Source organism: Myxine glutinosa, chromosome 6, assembly GCF_964187855.1.
Source record: "Myxine glutinosa chromosome 6, kmMyxGlut1.1, whole genome shotgun sequence".
Classification (NCBI taxonomy): domain Eukaryota; kingdom Metazoa; phylum Chordata; class Myxini; order Myxiniformes; family Myxinidae; genus Myxine; species Myxine glutinosa.
In genome coordinates, this window is record NC_136266.1 from 96,668,264 (window position 1) to 96,688,714 (window position 20,451).

General features: G+C 46.0%; 1 protein-coding gene across 7 annotated transcripts in view; it reads right to left on the minus strand.

Annotated features, from left to right (window-relative positions):
* The window catches only part of IFT81 (intraflagellar transport 81), a 54,335-nt gene that overhangs the window by 16,018 nt on the left and 17,866 nt on the right, over positions 1 to 20,451 (minus strand). For all 7 annotated transcript variants that reach the window (XR_010984990.2, XR_013623832.1, XM_068120547.2 and 4 more), the window contains exons 5-15: positions 18,010 to 18,099; positions 14,988 to 15,053; positions 13,715 to 13,825; positions 13,320 to 13,404; positions 10,039 to 10,202; positions 7,199 to 7,294; positions 6,915 to 7,067; positions 6,600 to 6,749; positions 6,386 to 6,496; positions 6,084 to 6,167; positions 5,231 to 5,317 (exon numbers count right to left, since the gene is read on the minus strand). Coding sequence is in view for 5 of the 7 variants with exons in the window: in XM_068120547.2 (XP_067976648.2) it covers positions 5,231 to 5,317; positions 6,084 to 6,167; positions 6,386 to 6,496; positions 6,600 to 6,749; positions 6,915 to 7,067; positions 7,199 to 7,294; positions 10,039 to 10,202; positions 13,320 to 13,404; positions 13,715 to 13,825; positions 14,988 to 15,053; positions 18,010 to 18,099 (1,197 nt within the window). In the remaining 2 variants the exon portion in view is untranslated. The remainder of the gene's footprint in view (positions 1 to 5,230; positions 5,318 to 6,083; positions 6,168 to 6,385; positions 6,497 to 6,599; positions 6,750 to 6,914; positions 7,068 to 7,198; positions 7,295 to 10,038; positions 10,203 to 13,319; positions 13,405 to 13,714; positions 13,826 to 14,987; positions 15,054 to 18,009; positions 18,100 to 20,451) is intronic.

Sequence of the window (20,451 nt, forward strand, 5' to 3'; positions counted from 1 at the left end):
TTTCTTGAGCATAATCTAGGAATAAATTAGTTTAGAAAAAAAAAGAATGATGACGTCTTCGGTCACGTGGTTCGGCCGCCATATTTGTTTTAACACAAAAGCCTTAAAAACCACTGAAAATACATCCTGGTGAGGGTTTGCAATCTCTGATTGCTCTTTTTCTTGTTCTTAGTCTGAAATACACTTTAACCTCTCTCCTTATTGACAAAGTAGACACCCATGAATGCCACTCCTGCTCCCTGCTATCTCCCTCCCCTGGAATTTTGACCCTCTCCCTCTCCCTCCACTGCTCCATCAATATGCCCCATGCATGTATTTTTCCTTCCTCCCCTTACAACTATTCTCTCCAAACTTCCTTCCCTTATCTCTTCTCCCACATTACCCCAACCTCTTTGCACTCTATTATCATCTTACAAAGAACTTCAACACAGAAGGAGGTCATTGGGCCCATCAAAGGCTGCACTATCATTGCCAACCTAAGGTTGTTTGTCCATGGTATATTCTTGTTAAATGCTGAAGGTCAAGCAAGGACACAGGATGTCACATTTTTGAAGTCTTTGGTGTGACTCGGCCTCGGTCGGGTTCGAACCACCAATCTCCTGAGACTAAGAGCGGATGCTGCAACTATTACAACACCGAGTCTGATCTCTTCCTTTTCTCAACTTATAGTCCGGCAGAAGTATGACTGAACCTGGAAATTTTATGCAAAGTTTTTTTTTTGATTGATTTTGGTAGCCTAGGATCTACTCTTTCAGAATCTGCCGGGTGCACTCCGTGCACCCTTGAGCGTTTTGAGAAATTCAAGATGGCGTCCAAGAAAAGTCCGGCAGAAGTATGACTGAACCTGGAAATGTTATGCAAAGTTTTTTTTTTGATTGATTTTGGTAGCCTAGGATCTACTCTTTCAGAATCTGCCGGGTGCACTCCGTGCACCCTTGAGCGTTTTGAGAAATTCAAGATGGCGTCCAAGAAAAGTCCGGCAGAAGTATGACTGAACCTGGAAATGTTATGCAAAGTTTTTTTTTTGATTGATTTTGGTAGCCTAGGATCTACTCTTTCACTGAGAATCTGCCGGGTGCACTCCGTGCACCCTTGAGCGTTTTGAGAAATTAAAGATGGCGTCCAAGATGGCTGTCGTTTCAGATAACTCCCTATAACTCCGGTAGTATTTGACCTAGGATGATAATTTTGGTGTCTAACCGTATGTTTTGAGGGGCAAGGAATCCATTGAAACCATTTATTTGACTGGTTGGGGATTGCATCATATAGAAATGCAATATGGCCGCCAATATGGCTGCCATATTACAAATTTCAAACAAAAACAAACAAATTCACTTGTATTCACTTTTATTCAAATACATTCACTTGGTCTACAATGATAATTTTGGTGTCTATCCATATGTTTCGTGGACAAAGAATCCATTTAAGTGATTAAAACAGATGCATATGAATTACATCACAAGAATCTGTGACATTGTTCAATTGAATTAAAATGCTAAGTAAGAGTCTGGCTGCAACCTGCAGCATAACAAGCACAGAATATTGTACATTTCAAACCAGCCTTCTTGCAGCTGCAAGAAAGCGTTCTGCAGGGGTTGTCACTCTTGCATCCACATCTGATCATACGCATGACAGTTTCTGGGGCGAGTTCAACATTTGCGGGAAGGAGGACCGGTTGTAGCGTTTTCAGTTTCGAGTGTTTTACCCATCCGTACATTTCTGCATCAAGTTCAGGTGGATTGCTGTCTTCCAGTGAACGCCACACAATGGCTTGGTGATGGGCCCTTCTTACATTCTCTTTAAATGCCTCACTTGTAGGAGGAAGGGAACAAAGTTTTGGTGGTACCGCGGAGGCCCGACCCGTTTTGGATGCCCACATCTTCCAGCGTGTTTCGGACATTGATTTACTCATAGAATATTGACCGTAACAGGCTGACATGAATGTGGTTGCCTGCGCAATCACTGATTCTATGGGAGAATCAATGACCCCTAAAAGTGACAGTGAGTGACCATCTTTCAGAACCTTCAATGCAGTACCTTTGCCAACCCCATAGCAGCATGCTACCGTATCACACCCAGTAAGAGCATGGGCTGGCAGGAGTTCATTCACAAAAGACACATGCTTCTCTACGGTTTTTCCAATGTCAATGACTGTTCGTTCCTTAATTGGTGATTCCATGGTGATACGATTTTTCATGCTTCCAGCGTGATAATAATGAAGCAAGAGAATGAAAACGTCAGTGTCATCGGATATCACAGTTATATCACTCTCTTCATTATTTCGAGCAGACAGCAGCACCTGTTGGACAATGATATTGTCCGCTTCCTCATGACTAGTTGAAAGGTCCGCCCTTCTGATCACTACACCACCATGGCTGATCTCAAATGGGGCAGCGTCCTCACCAAACACTATCAACTTGTGGCTTTGGGTGTATTCATGGAATGACTCGTCTTCAATCAGAAGTTTGACAATCAGGTTTATCAACTGCTTCTTGTTTTCGGTCACCGTCAACACAGTCTCTTGAGGTGGTAACTTGGTGTTCAACTGCAGCTCGTGGACTCGGCTAACTCCAGTGGCCCTAGCACTTCTGGTGACACTCTTAGTACTGTAATCGTAGTACCGATCGAACACTAGGTGAACGTCCCCAACTTTTAGTCTCTTGGCAATGGCGTGTTTCAAGTTGTTTGCGTAGTGTGTAGTGGTGCCCTCTGCAGGCCAAGGAATCACCCAGAGTAGGGCTGAACCATCAATCACAACTACTGAAGTTTTACTTGCTGTTGTCCGAGCAGATACCTCAACCAGAAGCTGTCGCTTTAAGGAAGACTTTGATGTTGCAGCTCTCATTTCTCCTGTGGGGTCAAACATAGACGTTGGTACTGGGGCCAATTCGTAGGATAGGACATCTTTTATGTCAACATCACGCCCACTTCTAGACTGTTGGCCTATGACCCTGGAGTAGATGACATTCATGTCGTACACTTTACTACCTCCCACATTCACATGTTTCTTTGTAGCCACCATGGTAGTCACGGTCTTGTGAATTGTTTCATGTAAGCCATCAGGTAAGTTCTCTCCAAATTCGCACATCTGTTCGAATCCTTTCTGCACAGCGTCCTGCACATTCACTGCCGGGGTTCCATGTAGACCAGTTGCAATGTTCACTAGATCCTGTGGATGTTTCTCGGGATCAAGTGGATCGATACATTTTTGAAGCTTCCTCCTTATGGCTTCTCGGGCCTTGTTGTCATTCTCTATCCGTGCCTTCTTTTCTTCCTTATGTTCACTTCCTTGGTCTCCAGAGTCTCCAAGCATTTCGTCCAGAGCAGCCTCCACAGTACTACATGTATGAAGACTAAATGCCCAGACCTTGAGCGTATCCGGCTTCAATGTTATTCCTATGATGCCATTTGGGGCATGGCCATATCTCATGAAAGTAGTTTCTATAAACATATCACTCCACAGGCCATTCCATAGCCCGCGCTGGTGCCTCATCACATGCTCCCCTTTCATGAACCGGACTAGTACCTCTTCTGGGAGGGCTTCCATTGCCCTTAGGTAGCACAACCCATACCTTGCATAATGCACATGGCCAGCGGCAAAGAAATAGGGAAGCATTTGTTTGCATGCCTCAAGATGCAACAGCCAATCAGCCTCCCGCTCAGCTCGGACAAACCTCATCATAAGGAACACTGGTTTGATTAACATGTCCACCCACAGTTTGGCAGTCTTACTCCTTTTGGCTATGTCCACTCTTACTCCTACAAACACACAGACACACAGACACACACACATGCACACAGAGATTACTGGAATTATAGATAGATGGCAGCCATATTGGCGGCCATATTGCATTTCTATATGATGCAATCCCCAACCAGTCAAATAAATGGTTTCAATGGATACCTTGCCCCTCAAAACATACGGTTAGACACCAAAATTATCATCCTAGGTCAAATACTACTGGAGTTATAGGGAGTTATCTGAAACGACAGCCATCTTGGACGCCATCTTGAATTTCTCAAAACGCTCAAGGGTGCACGGAGTGCACCCGGCAGATTCTCAGTGAAAGAGTAGATCCTAGGCTACCAAAATCAATCAAAAAATAAAACTTTGCTTAAAATTTCCAGGTTCAGTCATACTTCTGCCGGACTTTTCTTGGACGCCATCTTGAATTTCTCAAAACGCTCAAGGGTGCACGGAGTGCACCCGGCAGATTCTGAAAGAGTAGATCCTAGGCTACCAAAATCAATCAAAAAAAAAACTTTGCATAAAATTTCCAGGTTCAGTCATACTTCTGCCGGACTTTTCTTGGACGCCATCTTGAATTTCTCAAAACGCTCAAGGGTGCACGGAGTGCACCCGGCAGATTCTGAAAGAGTAGACCCTAGGCTACCAAAATCAATAAAAAAAAAAACTTTGCATAAAATTTCCAGGTTCAGCCAAAAAATTGGATTTGGCAACCGGACTATTAGCTTCCCCACTCCCATGTGTATTTAATATAGTTACATGCTAGGGGAAGGGTAGCAATCCCACTTTTTTGCGATATTTGTTTACATGTGTTGTAAAGATGAAAAAAAACATTTCCTACGTATGTACTTTGTAGATATAAGCGTGAGGTCAGACATAATGTGGGTATATTTCATACCAAGAGGTGCTATGTTGTCTGGGAAACCTGGTTTTCCCTCTTTCCCACTGAAATAAACCTTTCCGTTTACTTTATCGGTGGTCCCATGTTACCCGGGCATCAATTCAATCATTCTGGGATGACGGAGGTGATCTCCCTGCAACCAGTGCTGGTACATGTGGAACATGGGTAGTCACTCCTATGTTGAAAGTTTTAGATCAATAGCTTAAGTGTTTGCTAAGAGAACAAATATAAAAGTGAATTAAAGTGATAATAATTGGGTACTCTTCAGAAAATAATAGGATACCCTTCAATACACTAATAAGGATAATAAGAGGACCTCCCGCCCCCACCTCACCTGGCTGCTCCCATAGGGAGTGGGTGTTTATAATACATCAAATGTGAGGCAAGGACATGATGAGACATTGGGGGGGGGGGGGGGGGTGAGGGGGGGTGGGGAGGGGCATTGTACATATAATGTAAATCTAAGATCTCATCATTGCTTTTTGCAAGATAGACTTTAAGTTTTCAATCCTAAACTTTCCATTCTACTCAAACGATACATGAAAAAGGAAACCACTTTATTCATCCCTTCTTGTTGTCACCTGTTCTAGTAGTGACCGACTGCTTTCCAAACCAGCAGCACAACTCTGGTACTGTGCTTTCTTCTCCTTGTGCTGCATGACCATGTCCTGCATATAAATACACCAAAACTAGTCCATAGAGCAAAGGAAAATGGCAAGGTCACAGTTCCTGTCTACTTAAATGGCCACATGTTTATGTCGATGACGAATTTTGTCACTGGCAGTCTGAGACTCAAACTCGAATCTGTTGGAGGTTATGCTGATATCCCATTTGGAACTATAAGGTGGGCAGGATATCTCACAGGTAGCGCATTGTCTTTTATGATGTTTCTTCATCGCTTGGCTATGAACGTGAAAGTGTGGATTGGACAGCAAATAAGTCAAAATAAAAGGAGGCAGCACACGGTGCCAGTCAGACAGGAAGCCATATAGTGCTGGAGCATTAGAGTACTGCAGATTGTACACGCTTACATTCTCTCTAAAAGTAACAATGGGGTGAGGATAACTGAATGAGAATGAGCTCACTCTCCTCTTTTGTCTATTCTGGGTTGGGTTGTGAGCCCAACTATAAATTGTCACTCTGGTATTTCGCATGCATAGTGTTGCATCAATGTATGTGCTGTCCATCGGTTACAATGTTAAACCAGGAACCCGTCTGCCTGCTTTGGTTGCTGGGAACATATAATACCGCACGGTTTATTTCGCAAACGAAAAGTGAGAGTTGCCATTACCCAGGCCAAATTCAAAATTCCGGCCTTGACTGACAGGAGGGTCGGCATCAAAACACAGCTGCACTTTGACAAATTATGCAACTCACAGCCAGGTGCTGTACACAAATGAATGAATTGTAAGCTAAAAGGATTCCTTTGCTTACCTGATGCCTCTGGCGCAAGGGACGAAGCTCTTTAATTTGGGGAGCTAAATCATTCTTCTTCTTTTTAAGCAGTTTTTGCAGCTGCTGCACCGAAAAAGAGAGACACAAAAAAGATTAGAGCACCAAATATCCCTTGAAAAATTACAGGAATATCTCAAACAGAAAAAAAATGACTTGTTTTGGGAATTTGTAACGTGTACGAACATCTGGAGTGTTAATTGACTTAGTGCAAGGAAAACAAGACTTGGAAATAGGAGCATAAAACACGAGTATAGACAGCTGTGTTCAGACTGGACTCTCACCATTGCAGCTGTATCTGCAGGTACACTCTCTTGAACGTTCTCTATCCCACTCTTCTCCTCGTCCTCGATATCATCTGAATCAAGGATACCATGTTCCACCTTCAATGTTTTCTGTGAGGTAAAGTGGTATTATTTTGGCAAAGTTGGTGATAACTTATTTGACTGTTGATCACAGAGCAGGGTTATGGGAGGGTTTGCTCCATCTCGAGCGTACCACATTTGCCATGGCAGCAGCCAACCTCTGTTTCAGCACCTCCTCGGTACGGGCAAGCACCCCACATTCGGCACGTATGCTCGACAACTTCTCTTGATGGTGTTTGAAAAGAGACTTCTTCGTTCGGATCTTTTCCACATAAGACTTTATCTGCACACAGAGCAGGGGAAGCTTTATAACAACCAGCTGTTAATATGCAACACAATATTTGTTCAGTCATCGTTGTCTTTCTAATCATCATAATGCATAATTACAGCAATGATTCAAAACGAGTCAGGAGTACTCCCTCTAGCTACTTCCCCCACTCTTCTCAACCTCGTCCTCTCTGAGCATCTGTCCATGACCCTCCAGCCTCATGACATGCTTCTTCTTCTTCCTCGTTGAATCTCTCTCTACGCCAGTTCTTTGCTCGTGCAGCAAATGCAGCTCCTCTGCCTTCTTTGCCTTCTTTCGTATCAAAATGGCAACCTGTATGTAAGCAACACGTTCAACTTATTATTCACAATATTGCTTTAATAAATATAACCACGACTGTATAATTATCACTGTTATCAGAATAAGTATGATTGACATTGAAAATCCGTGCCGAAATTGCTTGCCTGCTGCCTGAGTAGCAATATATTGTTGTCGGAACTTGTGTTGCTGGATATTCGATGCTCAGATAGCTGTGCTACAACTCTGTTAGCTTCCTGTATCTGAGTAAGAGCATATATAAGGAGAGAATTATCAGAACTGATCCTTAAATGGCTCAAAATTTTCAAATGCTATGCTCTGGGTAGAATTTCTGCAATATTTGAGTTTAAATATGGTCCTGTGTTGGAAGCTAGGATTTTATTTACGATAATTTACCATAGCATTAGATGGTACCAATTATCATGTGGATGTCACGATGTTTATCATGTGTTGGAAGCCAGGATTTTATTTACGATAATTCACCATAGCATTAGATGGTACCAATTATCATGTGGATGTCAAGCCTGGTGTTGGTTTAGCGGTTAGGGTGCCGGCTTGGGATCCTAGGATCCTGGGTTCGAATCCCAGTCGATCGCTGAATTAACGCCAGGGGGGTTGACTCAGCCTGTCATCCTTCCGAGGTAGGCTAATTGAGTACCAGCTTGCTGGGATGAATGATCACGGTGTGTACCCCGATTTAGAATAGGTACACCGTATCCCTGCGCATCGTAAGAGGCGACCAAGGGTTGGCGTCAGGAAGGGCATCCGGCCATAAAAACATTGCCTCAAACAGGGAGCCATGATTGTCATGGGGCCCGCAAGGCTAACCCCCGCTGTAGCGGGGAAAATGGCCTTAAAACGATCATTCATTCATTCATTCATGTCACGATATCCTGCCATTAACCAACTCCAATGTCACCCACACTCCCCGCATCACCCCCTTATAACAATGAACACATGGAATGTTGCAAACCCCCTGTACAATATGGGACTTTTGAAATGGCGTATAAATGCTAAATGAGGCCTTTTGCACATGCGCTGTGTGTGTGTGTGCTTACAGTGATCAGAAAAATTCACCAAGGCTCTAATAGTTTGTTTCAGCATTTAATGATACTAGGGCGTGCCCGTACGTGGGTGCAAAAAAACATGCGTGCAAACAACAACAACAAAAAAAAAACTTTGAAACCACGTGGCAGTAACGACCACAGAACCCCCCCCCCCCTCTATTTACATGAAATGGTTTGGTCCATTCGCAAAGCCAAAGCGAACGGCTTGCGAGTACGGTAGAACCCCCCCCCTCTATTTACATGAAATGGTTTGGTCCATTCGCAAAGCCAAAGCGAACGGCTTGCGAGTACGGTGACCATACCTTGGGAACCACTTGTCCGATTAATTTCAAACCTTGAAAAGGCACATCCTCGGGTCCCCAGCAATATACCTGGCAAGTTTCAAGTATATCGGACCCGTGGTTGTCGAGAAACAGCGGTCACAGACAAACAAACACACAGACACACACACAGAGATTACTGGAATTATAGATAGACTAGGACGTGCCCGTACGTGGGTGCCCGTTCCTTGCCAAAAAAAAAAAAAAAAAATGTCTTCGCCCATGCATGCATGGGCGTGCCCATGGGCCCATGGGCGTGCCCGTAAGTGCGTGATGTGACCGTACAATGAATGTATCGTCCCGACGCCGCAGCTCGGATGGCGCTGCAGTTAATCGGGCCTGTATCGGCAGAGTTATTATAAACGTGTACTACAATCGATCGTACCTTACAGCGTCTGCTCGCCACGTTCAGCATCAGTACGTCGTCACTATGACTATCCGTAAGTCCGGAAGTGACGTCCTCATTTGACTGTCCGGAAGGTCGCATATCGCAGTTACGATGAATCGCAAATTAGTTTTAATTAGTTTTAAAACATAGTTTAACGCCAACATAGCGCCAACATAGTTTGCCAACGTGAAATAAATGAATACGCTCTCAAATGTGCCGTCCGAGGCAGAGTCTGTTCGCCACGTTCGGCACACGTGATAGCTCGCTGCTCTCTGATTGGTTGAATCGTTTTTTGGACATAGCTCGGTAACTACTTCTCCGATTAATATGAAACCTTGAAAAGACACATCCTCGGGTCCCCAGCAATATACCTGGCAAGTTTCAAGTATATCGGACCCGTGGTTGTCGAGAAACAGCGGTCACAGACAAACAAACACACAGACACACAGAGATTACTGGAATTATAGATAGACTAGGGCATGCCCATACTATATATCCCGTGCCCGTACCCGTGCCCGTGCCCGGACGTGCCCGTGCATAAGCACAAAATTATATCCCCCCCCCCCTCTATTTACATGAAATGGTTTGGTCCAGCGAACGGCTTGCGTGAACGGAAAGCGAACGGCTTGCGAGTACGGTGACAATCCCCCCCCTCTATTTACATGAAATGGTTTGGTCCAAAGCGAACGGCTTGCGGAGTTTGGTAAATAAATCGCCATAGCTCGGTAACTACTTCTCCGATTAATATGAAACCTTGAAAAGGCACATCCTCGGGTCCCCAGCAATATACCTGGCAAGTTTCAAGTATATCGGACCCGTGGTTGTCGAGAAACAGCGGTCACAGACAAACACACACACACACACACACACACACACACACACACACACACACACACACACACACACACACACACACACACACACACACACACAGAGATTACTGGAATTATAGATAGATGAAGGGAAAAGTTTGATAATCATGAGATATATAAATTCTAGGTTTTTGGAATACCCTATTTGTCACCTAAAACAAATAAATAAATAAAAGAGTAAAGATTCAAATGATCCATGCGCCTTGAACCTTTGAAAGGAAAAAAAAAAAAAAAAAAAAAAATGGGATGCGGATAAAAGGTATTTATTTAATGTCACCTTACAAATGCACAATAGAGAATAAAAGAAAAGGGCAGGAAGCAATTGATTCTTGTAATTACCCTGTCCTCAATTTTGGCCACGTCCACCTGGCACATGGCAGGTTCAGCCAGCACTTTCTGCAGGTCCTGCACCTCACCACGTATCATCTCCAGCTCTGCAGGAACCCTCTCCTTCACTAGGTTTTCTGTGAACCGTGTCTCTTGCTCCATGCGATGAAGGATGCCTTTTGAAGGAAAGTTAAGATCAGTATCTAAAATGAAGAGGTTCAAATTGAAATTACAACAATACTCGTCTCTGAAGAACAATACATCAGTCTGCATCGGTGGACAACATAAACAATCGATTTTATCAATGAAAAAGTGCTAAAATCCATTGTCCAAATTGGAATCATCATGCTTTGTCGAACCAAACCTCAATGTACAGGTTTGGTTCGACATTCTCAATAAATAATTTTTTAATGCAGTTCCAACATTTTCAACTCGAAGCCTCGACATTTCTACCATATTTTTTTGAATGATTTTAATATTGATAAATCTCATGTACCAGAAAAAGTGATGAAAGAAAAGTGAATTTCACAAACTTGTATTTGGTGCCCTGTTGCAGAATTGAGTGAGGTCAAAAGCAACAAGGCTTCTCCATGAAAGAAATGCAACTTACTTTATCGACTGAGCTTTTCCTCATGGAGTTCCTCACCTCACCAATGTCCCTCACTGCTTTTCCTCACTGAGCAAGTAAAGCTTCACCACTTTACCTCATGGAGTGAGTAAGCCTCACTGCTTTGCCTCAATGAGCAATTAAAGCCTCACTGCTTTGCCTCATTAAGTAAGTAAGCCTCACTGCTTTTTCTCACTGAGTGAGCAAAGCCTCACCACTTTTCCTCACTGAGCAAGTAAAGCCTCACTGCTTTGCCTCACTGAGCAAGTAAAGCCTCACCACTTTGCCTCATTGAGTAAGTAAGCCTCACCACTTTTCCTCACCGAGCATGCAAAGCCTCACCACTTTTCCTCACTGAGCAAATAAAGCCTCACCACTTTTCCTCACTGAGCAAGTAAAGCCTCACCACTTTGCCTCATTGAGTAAGTAAGCCTCACCACTTTTCCTCACTGAGTGAACAAAGCCTCACCACTTTTCCTCAATGAGCAAGTAAAGCCTCACCACTTTGCCTCATTGAGTAAGTAAGCCTCACCGCTTTGCCTCACTGATCGAGTAAAGCCTCACCACTTTGCCTCAATGAGCGGGTAAATCCTCACCGCTTTGCCTCACCGGTGGCTTCAACTCACATAAGCTGTTCAGAGTTCGATTTTTAATCTTCACTTTACATTATGGCAGTGCAATACTGTCTGCTATGGACGTAGTCTTTGAATCAGCTCCCATTGACCAGCAAATTACAAAATTAATTCAAAACAGAAAGATGAAACATGCCTTAAAATATTGAAAATCACATGGCAAACAGGACATGAAAAGCTGCTATTGCACATCTCTGGCCAGTGGATTGGAATCGACCCTCCCACGTCACAACTTAACCCACCCCACTCCAAACGTGGCCATAATTGAAAGTGTGTGATCATGATCACGATTCATACAGTTGTGGCCAAAAATATTGGCACCCTTGCACTTTTTTCAAATAACTCACAATTTTCTCTAAAAATAAGTTGAAATTGACAAAAGTATTTGGTCTCCACAATTCTTTATTTTACTGTTAATATTACAGAACCTTTGTTTTTGATTCAGAACTTAATATATCCTTTTAAATCAGAAAATAAAAAGAAATGGCGTTAACAAAATTATTGACACCCGAGATTTAATATTTGGTAGCACATTTGGTAGTGCCTTTGGTAGTGCCGACATTTGTGCCTACATTACCTACATTTGGTAGTGCCTACACTACCTACATTTGGTAGTGCCTTTGGACAAAATAACTGCAGTCAAGCGCTTCCTATAGCCATGAATGAGCTTTCTACAGCTCTCTACAGGCAGTTTGGCCCACTCTTCTTGTGCAAACTGCTCCAATTCTACCAGATTTGAAGGGTGCCTTCTCCCAACTGCTGTTTTCAGATTTTCCCACAGGGGTTCAATGGGATTTAGATCTGGACTCATTGCTGGCCACTTCAGAACAGTCCAGCGTTTTGTGTTGATCCATTCATGTGTGCTTTTTGAAGTGTGTTTGGGGTCAATGTCCTGTTACAAAACCCATGACATTCGACGGAGACCGAGCTTTCTGACACTGGGTTGAACATTGCGCTCCAAAATGCCTCGCTAATCTCCTGATTACATGATGCCATGCACACATTCAAGGCACCCAGTGCCAGAGGTAGCACATCATCCCCAAAACATCACTGAACCTCCTCCATGTTTGACTGTAGGGGAGGTGTTCTTTTCTTTGAAGGCTTCATTTTGTTTTCTGTAAACATAGAGATTATGTGCTTTACCAAAAAGCTCTAATTTGGTCTCATCTGTCCACAGGAAATTCTCCCAGAAGGATTTTGGCTTGTTCATGTGTGTTTTGGAAAACTCCAGTGGGGCTTTTTCAGCAGTGGTATTCTCCTGGGTCTCCTAACATAGAACCCCCTTCCATTGAGTTGGCGATGGATGGTGCGAGTTGAAACTGTCGTACCTTGTGTCTGAAGGTCAAGCTTGAATCTGTTTGGCAGTTGATTGAGGTGCTTTCTCCACCATTCAAACAATCCATCGCTGCAATCTTCGATCAGGTTTTCTCTTGCAGCCACGTCCAGGGAGGTTGGCTACAGTGCCATGGGCCTTAAACTTCCTGACAACATTGTGTACGGTGCATACAGGAACATTAAGGTCTCTGGAGATGAACTTGTAGCCTTGATATTGTCCATGCTTGGCTACAATCTTGTGTCTGACCTCCTCAGACAACTCTCTGGTTTTCTTTCTTTTCTCCATGTTCATTGCGGTGCACACAGTGACACAAAACAGCAGAATAACTCCTTTTCTCCATTCAAACTGGTTGAATGAGTGATTTTTATATTGCAGGCACCTCTAACTCACCACAGGTGAGTTCAATTCCAAAGTAAAGGAGAATCACCTGCTTGAAATCTAATTATTTCTAACAACTTCTAAAAGGTGCCAATAATATTGTCCGCGCCATTTTAGGATTTTTGTGTGGAATAAGCTAAGATTTAGTCATTTTTCAGCTTTTTTTGTTTTGTTCCACTGCAAACCAAAGAAATACATATGTGGATACCAAAAGATTGTTTAATTTCAAGAACTTTCTGGAAGAAATGGTGTATTGTTTGAAAAAAGTGCAAGGGTGCCAATATTTTTGGGCACGACTGTACATTTTAGGTACAATTGTCCAAACTTTAAAGGAACTCACTGTCTGGAGTAGCATCGGACGAGGCTTGATGGAGGGCGCCAAGCTGCTGCTGGATTCGCTGCAGCTTTTGCTCAATGTGCATCAGCTGCTTACAGTGTGGCACCATGATATGTTACAAAGACAAGACACAGCGTGAGCTCATTATTAAAGGGTCATGCTGCTAATCAATGCTGTAGGCCTTTCATCCTAACCACAAAGCACAGCACAATAATATATATTTGATCTAGTGAGACATGAGCAAGAAAAAAAATCTCATCAACAAAGCCAAAGACCACTCACTATGAAATACCAAATACTGTAAGTTAAAGTTAATTGTTTTATCAACGGCCTCCAAATGGACCTGTTACACCAGTCGCCATGTACATCAGGATCAGGCCAATCTCTCTGAGCAGCACCTGGTTCCTCTGCTCAAGCTGTTGCTGTGCCAGGTTCTCACTCCTCTCCTTCTCCGTGTGCAGCTTTCTCACTGTCTCCAACATCTGATCGTGGTCTTCCATCACTTTCACCTACCATGAACCAGTGTCGAAAAGCAATTAGAAACGCACAGTGTGCAGAGCACTGATTTATTCATCAACGTCATTCTTTTCATTTGTCCTGTTTGCAATGAAATGGAAAACCAAATACTGCATTGGAGTCATCATATGGACCCAGAAGAAGTAAAGAGCAAAGATGGAGTCATCAGGAGGAACCTGGATAGGATTCGGGTTTCAGCCATAATCTCATAACTTTTGAATTTTAATTTGAACATAATTTCTTAATTTCTTAACATAATTTCATAACTATGTTTGAATATTTATGGCATGGTTGTCATGGTAATGCAGAAATAAGGTGTTTCAAGTATGTTTTCATAAACTTCATGCAGCATATGACAATCACTTTTCATTTCCAAAGATCAAGAAGGCTGAATGAATGAATGAATGATCGTTTTGAGGCCATTTTCCCCGCTAGAGCGGGGGTTAGCCTTGCGGGCCCCATGACAATCATGGTTCCCTGTTTGAGGCAATGTTTTTATGGCCGGATGCCCTTCCTGACGCCAACCCTTGGTCACGCTCTTACGATGCGCAGGGATACGGTGTACCTATTCGAAACCGGGGTACACACCGGGATCATCCCAGCAAGCTTGTACTCAATTTGCCGACCTCGGAAGGATGACAGGCTGAGTCAACCCCCCTGGCGTTAATTCAGTGATCGACCGGGATTCGAACCCAGGATCCTAGGATCCCAAGCCGGCACCCTAACCACTAAGCCAACACCAGGCTCAAGATCAAGAAGGCTGAGCCTGCGTAAAAAAATTTAACCAGCAAATAAAGACACAATATGCTTGTATGCAAGGATTTCTGGTAATTAACATGGTAATTAACATGTATGCAAGGATTTCTGTACCACCCAGAGCATGACAACTTAAAAGCATGAGTAGAATAAAAAGTTAGGGTAAACCAGTGGTGTAATTTATCGATAAAGTCCACTCATCTGAGAATGATGATCTTTTGAGCTGGAGTTCAGCTAGGAATGGAGAAAACGTGTGTGTGTGTGTGTGTGTGTGTGTGTGTGTGTGTGTGTGTGTGTGTGTGTGTGCGTGCGCGGTAAAATGATCTCTTAATGGAGTCCAACATGGCTTCAGCAAATGAAAACAAAATATAGGTTCAACTGTTAACTTGGTGAACTTACTCTATTTTTCAACTTCTCTACCCTTTGAGTCAGTTGATCCTTTTCCTCTTCCATGGCCTGGATATCCTGCCAGACAATGCACAATGTTAAGTACTGTTGCAATGGCATGGCACTTGGCAACCACCAAATGGCATGTGGTGCCAATTAAACTCGCATTATTCAAAACCATGAAGCAAAATTAAAGTGAAGATGTAATCTGACTGCGGCAAACCCGTGAAACAACCCACCTCACCCATCACCTCAAAATAAAACAATGAAGCATAGTTATTTTGGGATATACATTTTTAAAAGCAGAAGGGAGATTTTATTTTTCTTTACAGGAATGAGGCTCATGGAAGATAAAGGTAGAACCGACAGCGAGCCAAAAATCAAGAGAGTGAATGAACAGGAAATGAGGATAGGGATGAGGTGAAGGAAACACGAAAACTAGCAAGAAAAATGGTTGCGTTAGGAAAGGGGAATGTGGGTAATAAAGGCCACGGGTCTGAATCGGGGATGAAAACAGATGGTGGGCACCGCTTGCTTGGAATCCTGGAGGGAAGAGTGAGACAGAACAGCCTCTTGAAGGTGTTTCATAGATGGGAGAAACGAGAAATACAAGATATAGATGAGGAACAGCACCGGGCCCAAAATATTGCCTTGGGGAATTCCAGCCTCTACTGGGAGAGGGTTATATTGATGGCAACACATTGACCGCATGAGTTGTGGAAGCCAGTGGCAAGAGGAATGAAGGCGGCCTTTTATACCACATGCAGACAGCTTGATAAGCAAAGCAGGATGCTAGACTGTGTTGAATTCCCGAGATATATCCAAGGGAGACGGTTCTAATCTCTGGTCTGAGATTGAGGGCCTCCAACTATTGCCGAGACAGGTGCTGGACAATGTCCACTGTCCACAGTTGAGTGACTAGGACGGAATCCAAACTGGTGGTCATAGATCAGATTGATTGCTTAAAAACAGGAAAGATTTGATATTGTAAGCAATGATGGATTTCACGACTTTGTTTTTAATTAGAAGCAGTCTCACTGGCCCACAGTTGGTAGGGTCTGTTTTTGTACGCTTGATTTGTTATTGGATTGTTATAATGCCGAGACTATTTGCATTTTCAGAATAGTGTGGTCTACATTTGCAAAATTCAGAGATGATAAGCAGTTATCAAATTTACACCACCTTCCTAAGACTGCTCTAACAACCCCCTTAACCAGGAAGCATGCAAGACAGACCATTTATCAATGAAGTACCTTGCCATTTTAATGGAGATTATGGTAGATATAATGATCGATGTTAAGATGTGAACAGCAGACACACACACACACACACACACACACACACACACACACACACACACACACACACACACACACACACACACACACACACGAAGGTGGATATAATATATCCAGTCCTCGGAGGGCTCCGTTCCACTTTCTGAAACCCGCATTTGGAGATAACAACCAACGACACACACATATTCCAGGTACCAGTGACGCCACAACAATGGTGCCACCTTTTTCACCGCCCGCATTGGGGGCACTTCCTCAGGAAGCATACACCAGAGAGGGGAGGGGAGTAGAGATATGGAGATGTAGAGACATGTAGAGGGTAGCATACACCAGAGATGGGCTTGACAAGGCAACGCCATGACTCGGAGCAAGGAGTCTGGTTAGAGAGTTTCGTGTCAAGATTTGCCAGATTATGTTATTTGGCTTGCCTCGGGATAAACACACACTTTTCACGAGCCTTATGGAATGAACGAAGTTTAGCCTCAGTCGGGTTATCTTTCCATGCCGAGAAACCAAGCTGCTTGAAAGCAACTGTCTCTCTACAGGGTTCAATATACTATTGTCTAGAGTCTAGACTCTAGAGAATGGATAGGAAAGCTGGAGATGGGATGGGATGAACCAGTGCATGAGTGAAAGTGGACTTTTGTGAAAGTATTCCCAGGTAGAATCAATATCAGGTCCTGTGGCGATGGTGGCCCAATCCTTTTGAGAGAGAACAGGTTGAAGTCCCTGCCAGTTGGCTGGTGTGAACAGCCATATCCCGTTTCGTTGAGGTAGCTCCCTTACAAAATCCAGATACATATGAGCCTTGATAAGAAAGTTATGAGAAGAGGCAATAGGGGCAGAAGTGGAACAAGAGATTGTATGGAAAGTTCATCATTATTAAGTCCAGGAGGGAGGATGTAGCAGTAGTAGAAATCCAGGTTGATAAGTTTACAGATCAGATCAAAACAACAGTCGCAGAAAGGCCTTTGCTGCAATGCAATGGTTGGTCGTTGCCAAACCAACACTCAACCACAATCCATTCATTTAACGTCCAGCCGAAAGATGGCATACACATTGTTGCCTCGCGCTGCCTGCTAAACACCAGAGCGAGACTTTATTGATGGGTCGGGATTCAAACCCAGGCAGAGCAGCTCGGAGATGAGTGTGTATACTGTATAGCCTCCAGGCTACCTTGCCAGCCCCCACAATGTAACATTGCACTGCAAAGGATTCTCTGCAATTGTGAAAGCTTAGGCCCAACAAAGAATATTACAGAACAGAAATTCAAGGGTAGGTAGGTGAGGAATTTATTTTGTTTTAAACATTTAAATTTAAACAACTTCTTGTTGAACATTGTATGCACATTGTACACATTGTATTAAAAAAAAAAAAAAATTAATTTGGATGTCCAGTAAGTGAAAGCACAAAATCCCCAAAACAGTAATACATGGTTTGTCTGGAACACGCACACACACACACACACACACACACACACACACACACACACACACACACACACACACACACACACACACACACACACACACACACACACACACACACACCCTGAGTAAACTATTGAATAGCTTACCACTGCATCTGTAGGCAGCATTGTCTTGGCAAGTATCCGTGAACAAATAGTGAGTGTAAAATTCGCTTTATTTTAACCCCAATTACATGTTGGATAGGAAGATAACAGACATTTTGGATACTATTAGAGCTTGCACAACAAATCATCGAAGATGCACAGATACCTTACGGATGTCTGCCACAGAGATGCCAGATTCCTTGAGCTTGTCATGCTCCTTATGGTGAACTTTGAACTGCTCAAGGAGTTCTTCGTACTGTAATCATGATTCGTGGACAATGGGGAAAGGAAGGAAGTGGAGGCAAAAATACGAGTTACTCTTAAGAACAAGCGACGTACAAGACCTCATTGGGGCAGGTTTTGATGGGTACTCGTACAAGGCTTCATTGGGGTAGGTTTTGATGGGTACTCGTACAAGACTTCATTGGGGCAGGTTTGGATGGGTACACATACAAGGCTTCATTGGGGCAGGTTTGGATGGGTACACATACAAGGCTTCATTGGGGCAGGTTTGGATGGGTACTCGTTGGTTTGTTGGAAATTTTGGTAGTGAAGGAGCTGCGCTCCAACGCGAGTCGAAAGAATTGACGCGACCAAAGACGGAATTCGTCCGAGTTGCTTTATTGAAACAAAACAGCTCAGGTATTCTCCCAGGCCCGTTTATCGGGCAGCAATATATATATACACATTTATGCCGGGGCGTTTGCCCGGGAAAACCGAGACCGGGCATGCCCGGGTGTCAAGGGCGAGTCCTGGAAAGGCGAGTCTGGACATGCCCGGGCGTCCTGGACGCGGCCTGGCAAGTCGAGGCTGGGCGTGCCCGAGCGCTCTGGGCGAGCCCTGGAAAGGCGAGAGCGGGCATGCCCAGACGCTCTGGGCGAGCCCTGGAAAGGCGAGTCTGGACATGCCCGGGCGTCCTGGACGCGGCCTGGCAAGTCGAGGCTGGGCGTGCCCGGGCGCTCTGGGCGAGCCCTGGAAAGGCGAGAGCGGGAATGCCCGGCAAAGACGAGACCGGGCGTGCCCGGGAGGTTCGGGCGTGCCCGGGAACAGCGAGTCCGGGCATGCCCAGGAGAGGCGCGTCTGGGCCCGTCCGGACGAGCCCGGCGTGGCGATCGCGCCCTGGCCGCGTCCTGGCAGGTGCAAGGCGATTGTGTACATTCAGCGGGAACCGCTACACACGCCCCTCCAGAATCGACCTGCATCGGCAGGGTCAATTTAAGGGGGGTCCGGATGACCCGGCCGAAGCGACCCCTGGAGGGTCGTGGGGGGGGGGGGGGGGAGGTCCGATCTGGTGGTGGGTGGTCGAGCGGGGGGAACTGTGGACGGGGGGCGGCCTCGCCGCGGAGGAAGGGCCAACCGTGGTGGTCGGTCGACGTCCACGTGCGCCGGTTTGAGGCGGTCCACAGAGATCCGGTCCGACCGGCCGCCGACGACGAAGGACTTGTCGCCCCGTCGCAGGACCCGGAAGGGCCCGTCGTACGGCGGCCGGAGTGGCCCCCGGTGCGCGTCATGACGCACAAAGACGTACTCCGCTGTGCGAAGCGTCGGGGGGACGTAGGACTGGGGGCCACCGTGGCGGGACGTTGGCACGGGGGCAAATCGTCGGGCGGCCTCCTGGAGGTCCGAGCGCTGGTGTGCGGCGGACCAGGGACTGGTAGCGTCGGGCACGAACTCGCCCGGGACGCGGAGCGGCTGGCCGTAGACAAGCTCGGCGGCGGACGCCCGGAGGTCCTCCTTGGGGGCCGTGCGGAGGCCCAAAAGGACCCACGGCAGCCGGTCGGTCCAACCGTCGTCCTGAAGGCCGGCCATGAGTGCGGCCTTCATGGAGCGGTGAAACCGCTCGCACAACCCGTTGACTTGGGGGTGGAAGGCCGTGGTGCGGTGCAGCGTGACCCCCAACGAGCGGGCGACCGCACCCCAAAGTTCGGACGTGAACTGTGGGCCGTGGTCAGACGAGATGTCCGCCGGAGCGCCGAAGCGCGCGACCCAGGTGGCGATGAACGCCTGCGCCACGTCGGCGGTGGTGGTAGAGGTGAGGGGCACGGCCTCCGGCCACCTGATGGTCCTGTCCACCATGGTGAGCAGGTGGGTGAACCCCCGCGATGGGGGCAGGGGACCCACCAGGTCCACGTGGACGTGGTCGAAACGCCGTGCAGGCACGGTGAAAGGTGCTAGCGGGGCCTGGGTGTGGCGGTGGACCTTGGCCTGCTGGAAGGCCGTGCAGGCGTTGGTCCAGTCGCGGACGTTCCGTCGAAGGCCGTGCCAGACGAAACGCGCCGACACCAGCTTCTGAGAAGCTTTCCGGCCCGGGTGAGAAAGGCCGTGGATGGAGGCCAAGATGCGGCGCTGCCAGGAAACGGGCACGATGGGGCGAGGCTGGCCCTGGGAGACGTCGCAGAGCAGGACGGTGCCCGCGAAGGGGATGTCGGCCAGGCGGAGGCCCGTGTCCGCCGCCCGGAGGGCCTGCACCGAGTTGTCGGTGGTCTGGTCGGCCGCCATGAGCGCGAAGTCCACGCCGAGGTGGACCGCGTTCGCGCTGGCCCGAGAAAGACAGTCGGCCACGGCGTTGTCTTTGCCGGCGACGTGCCGGATGTCCGTGGTGAATTCC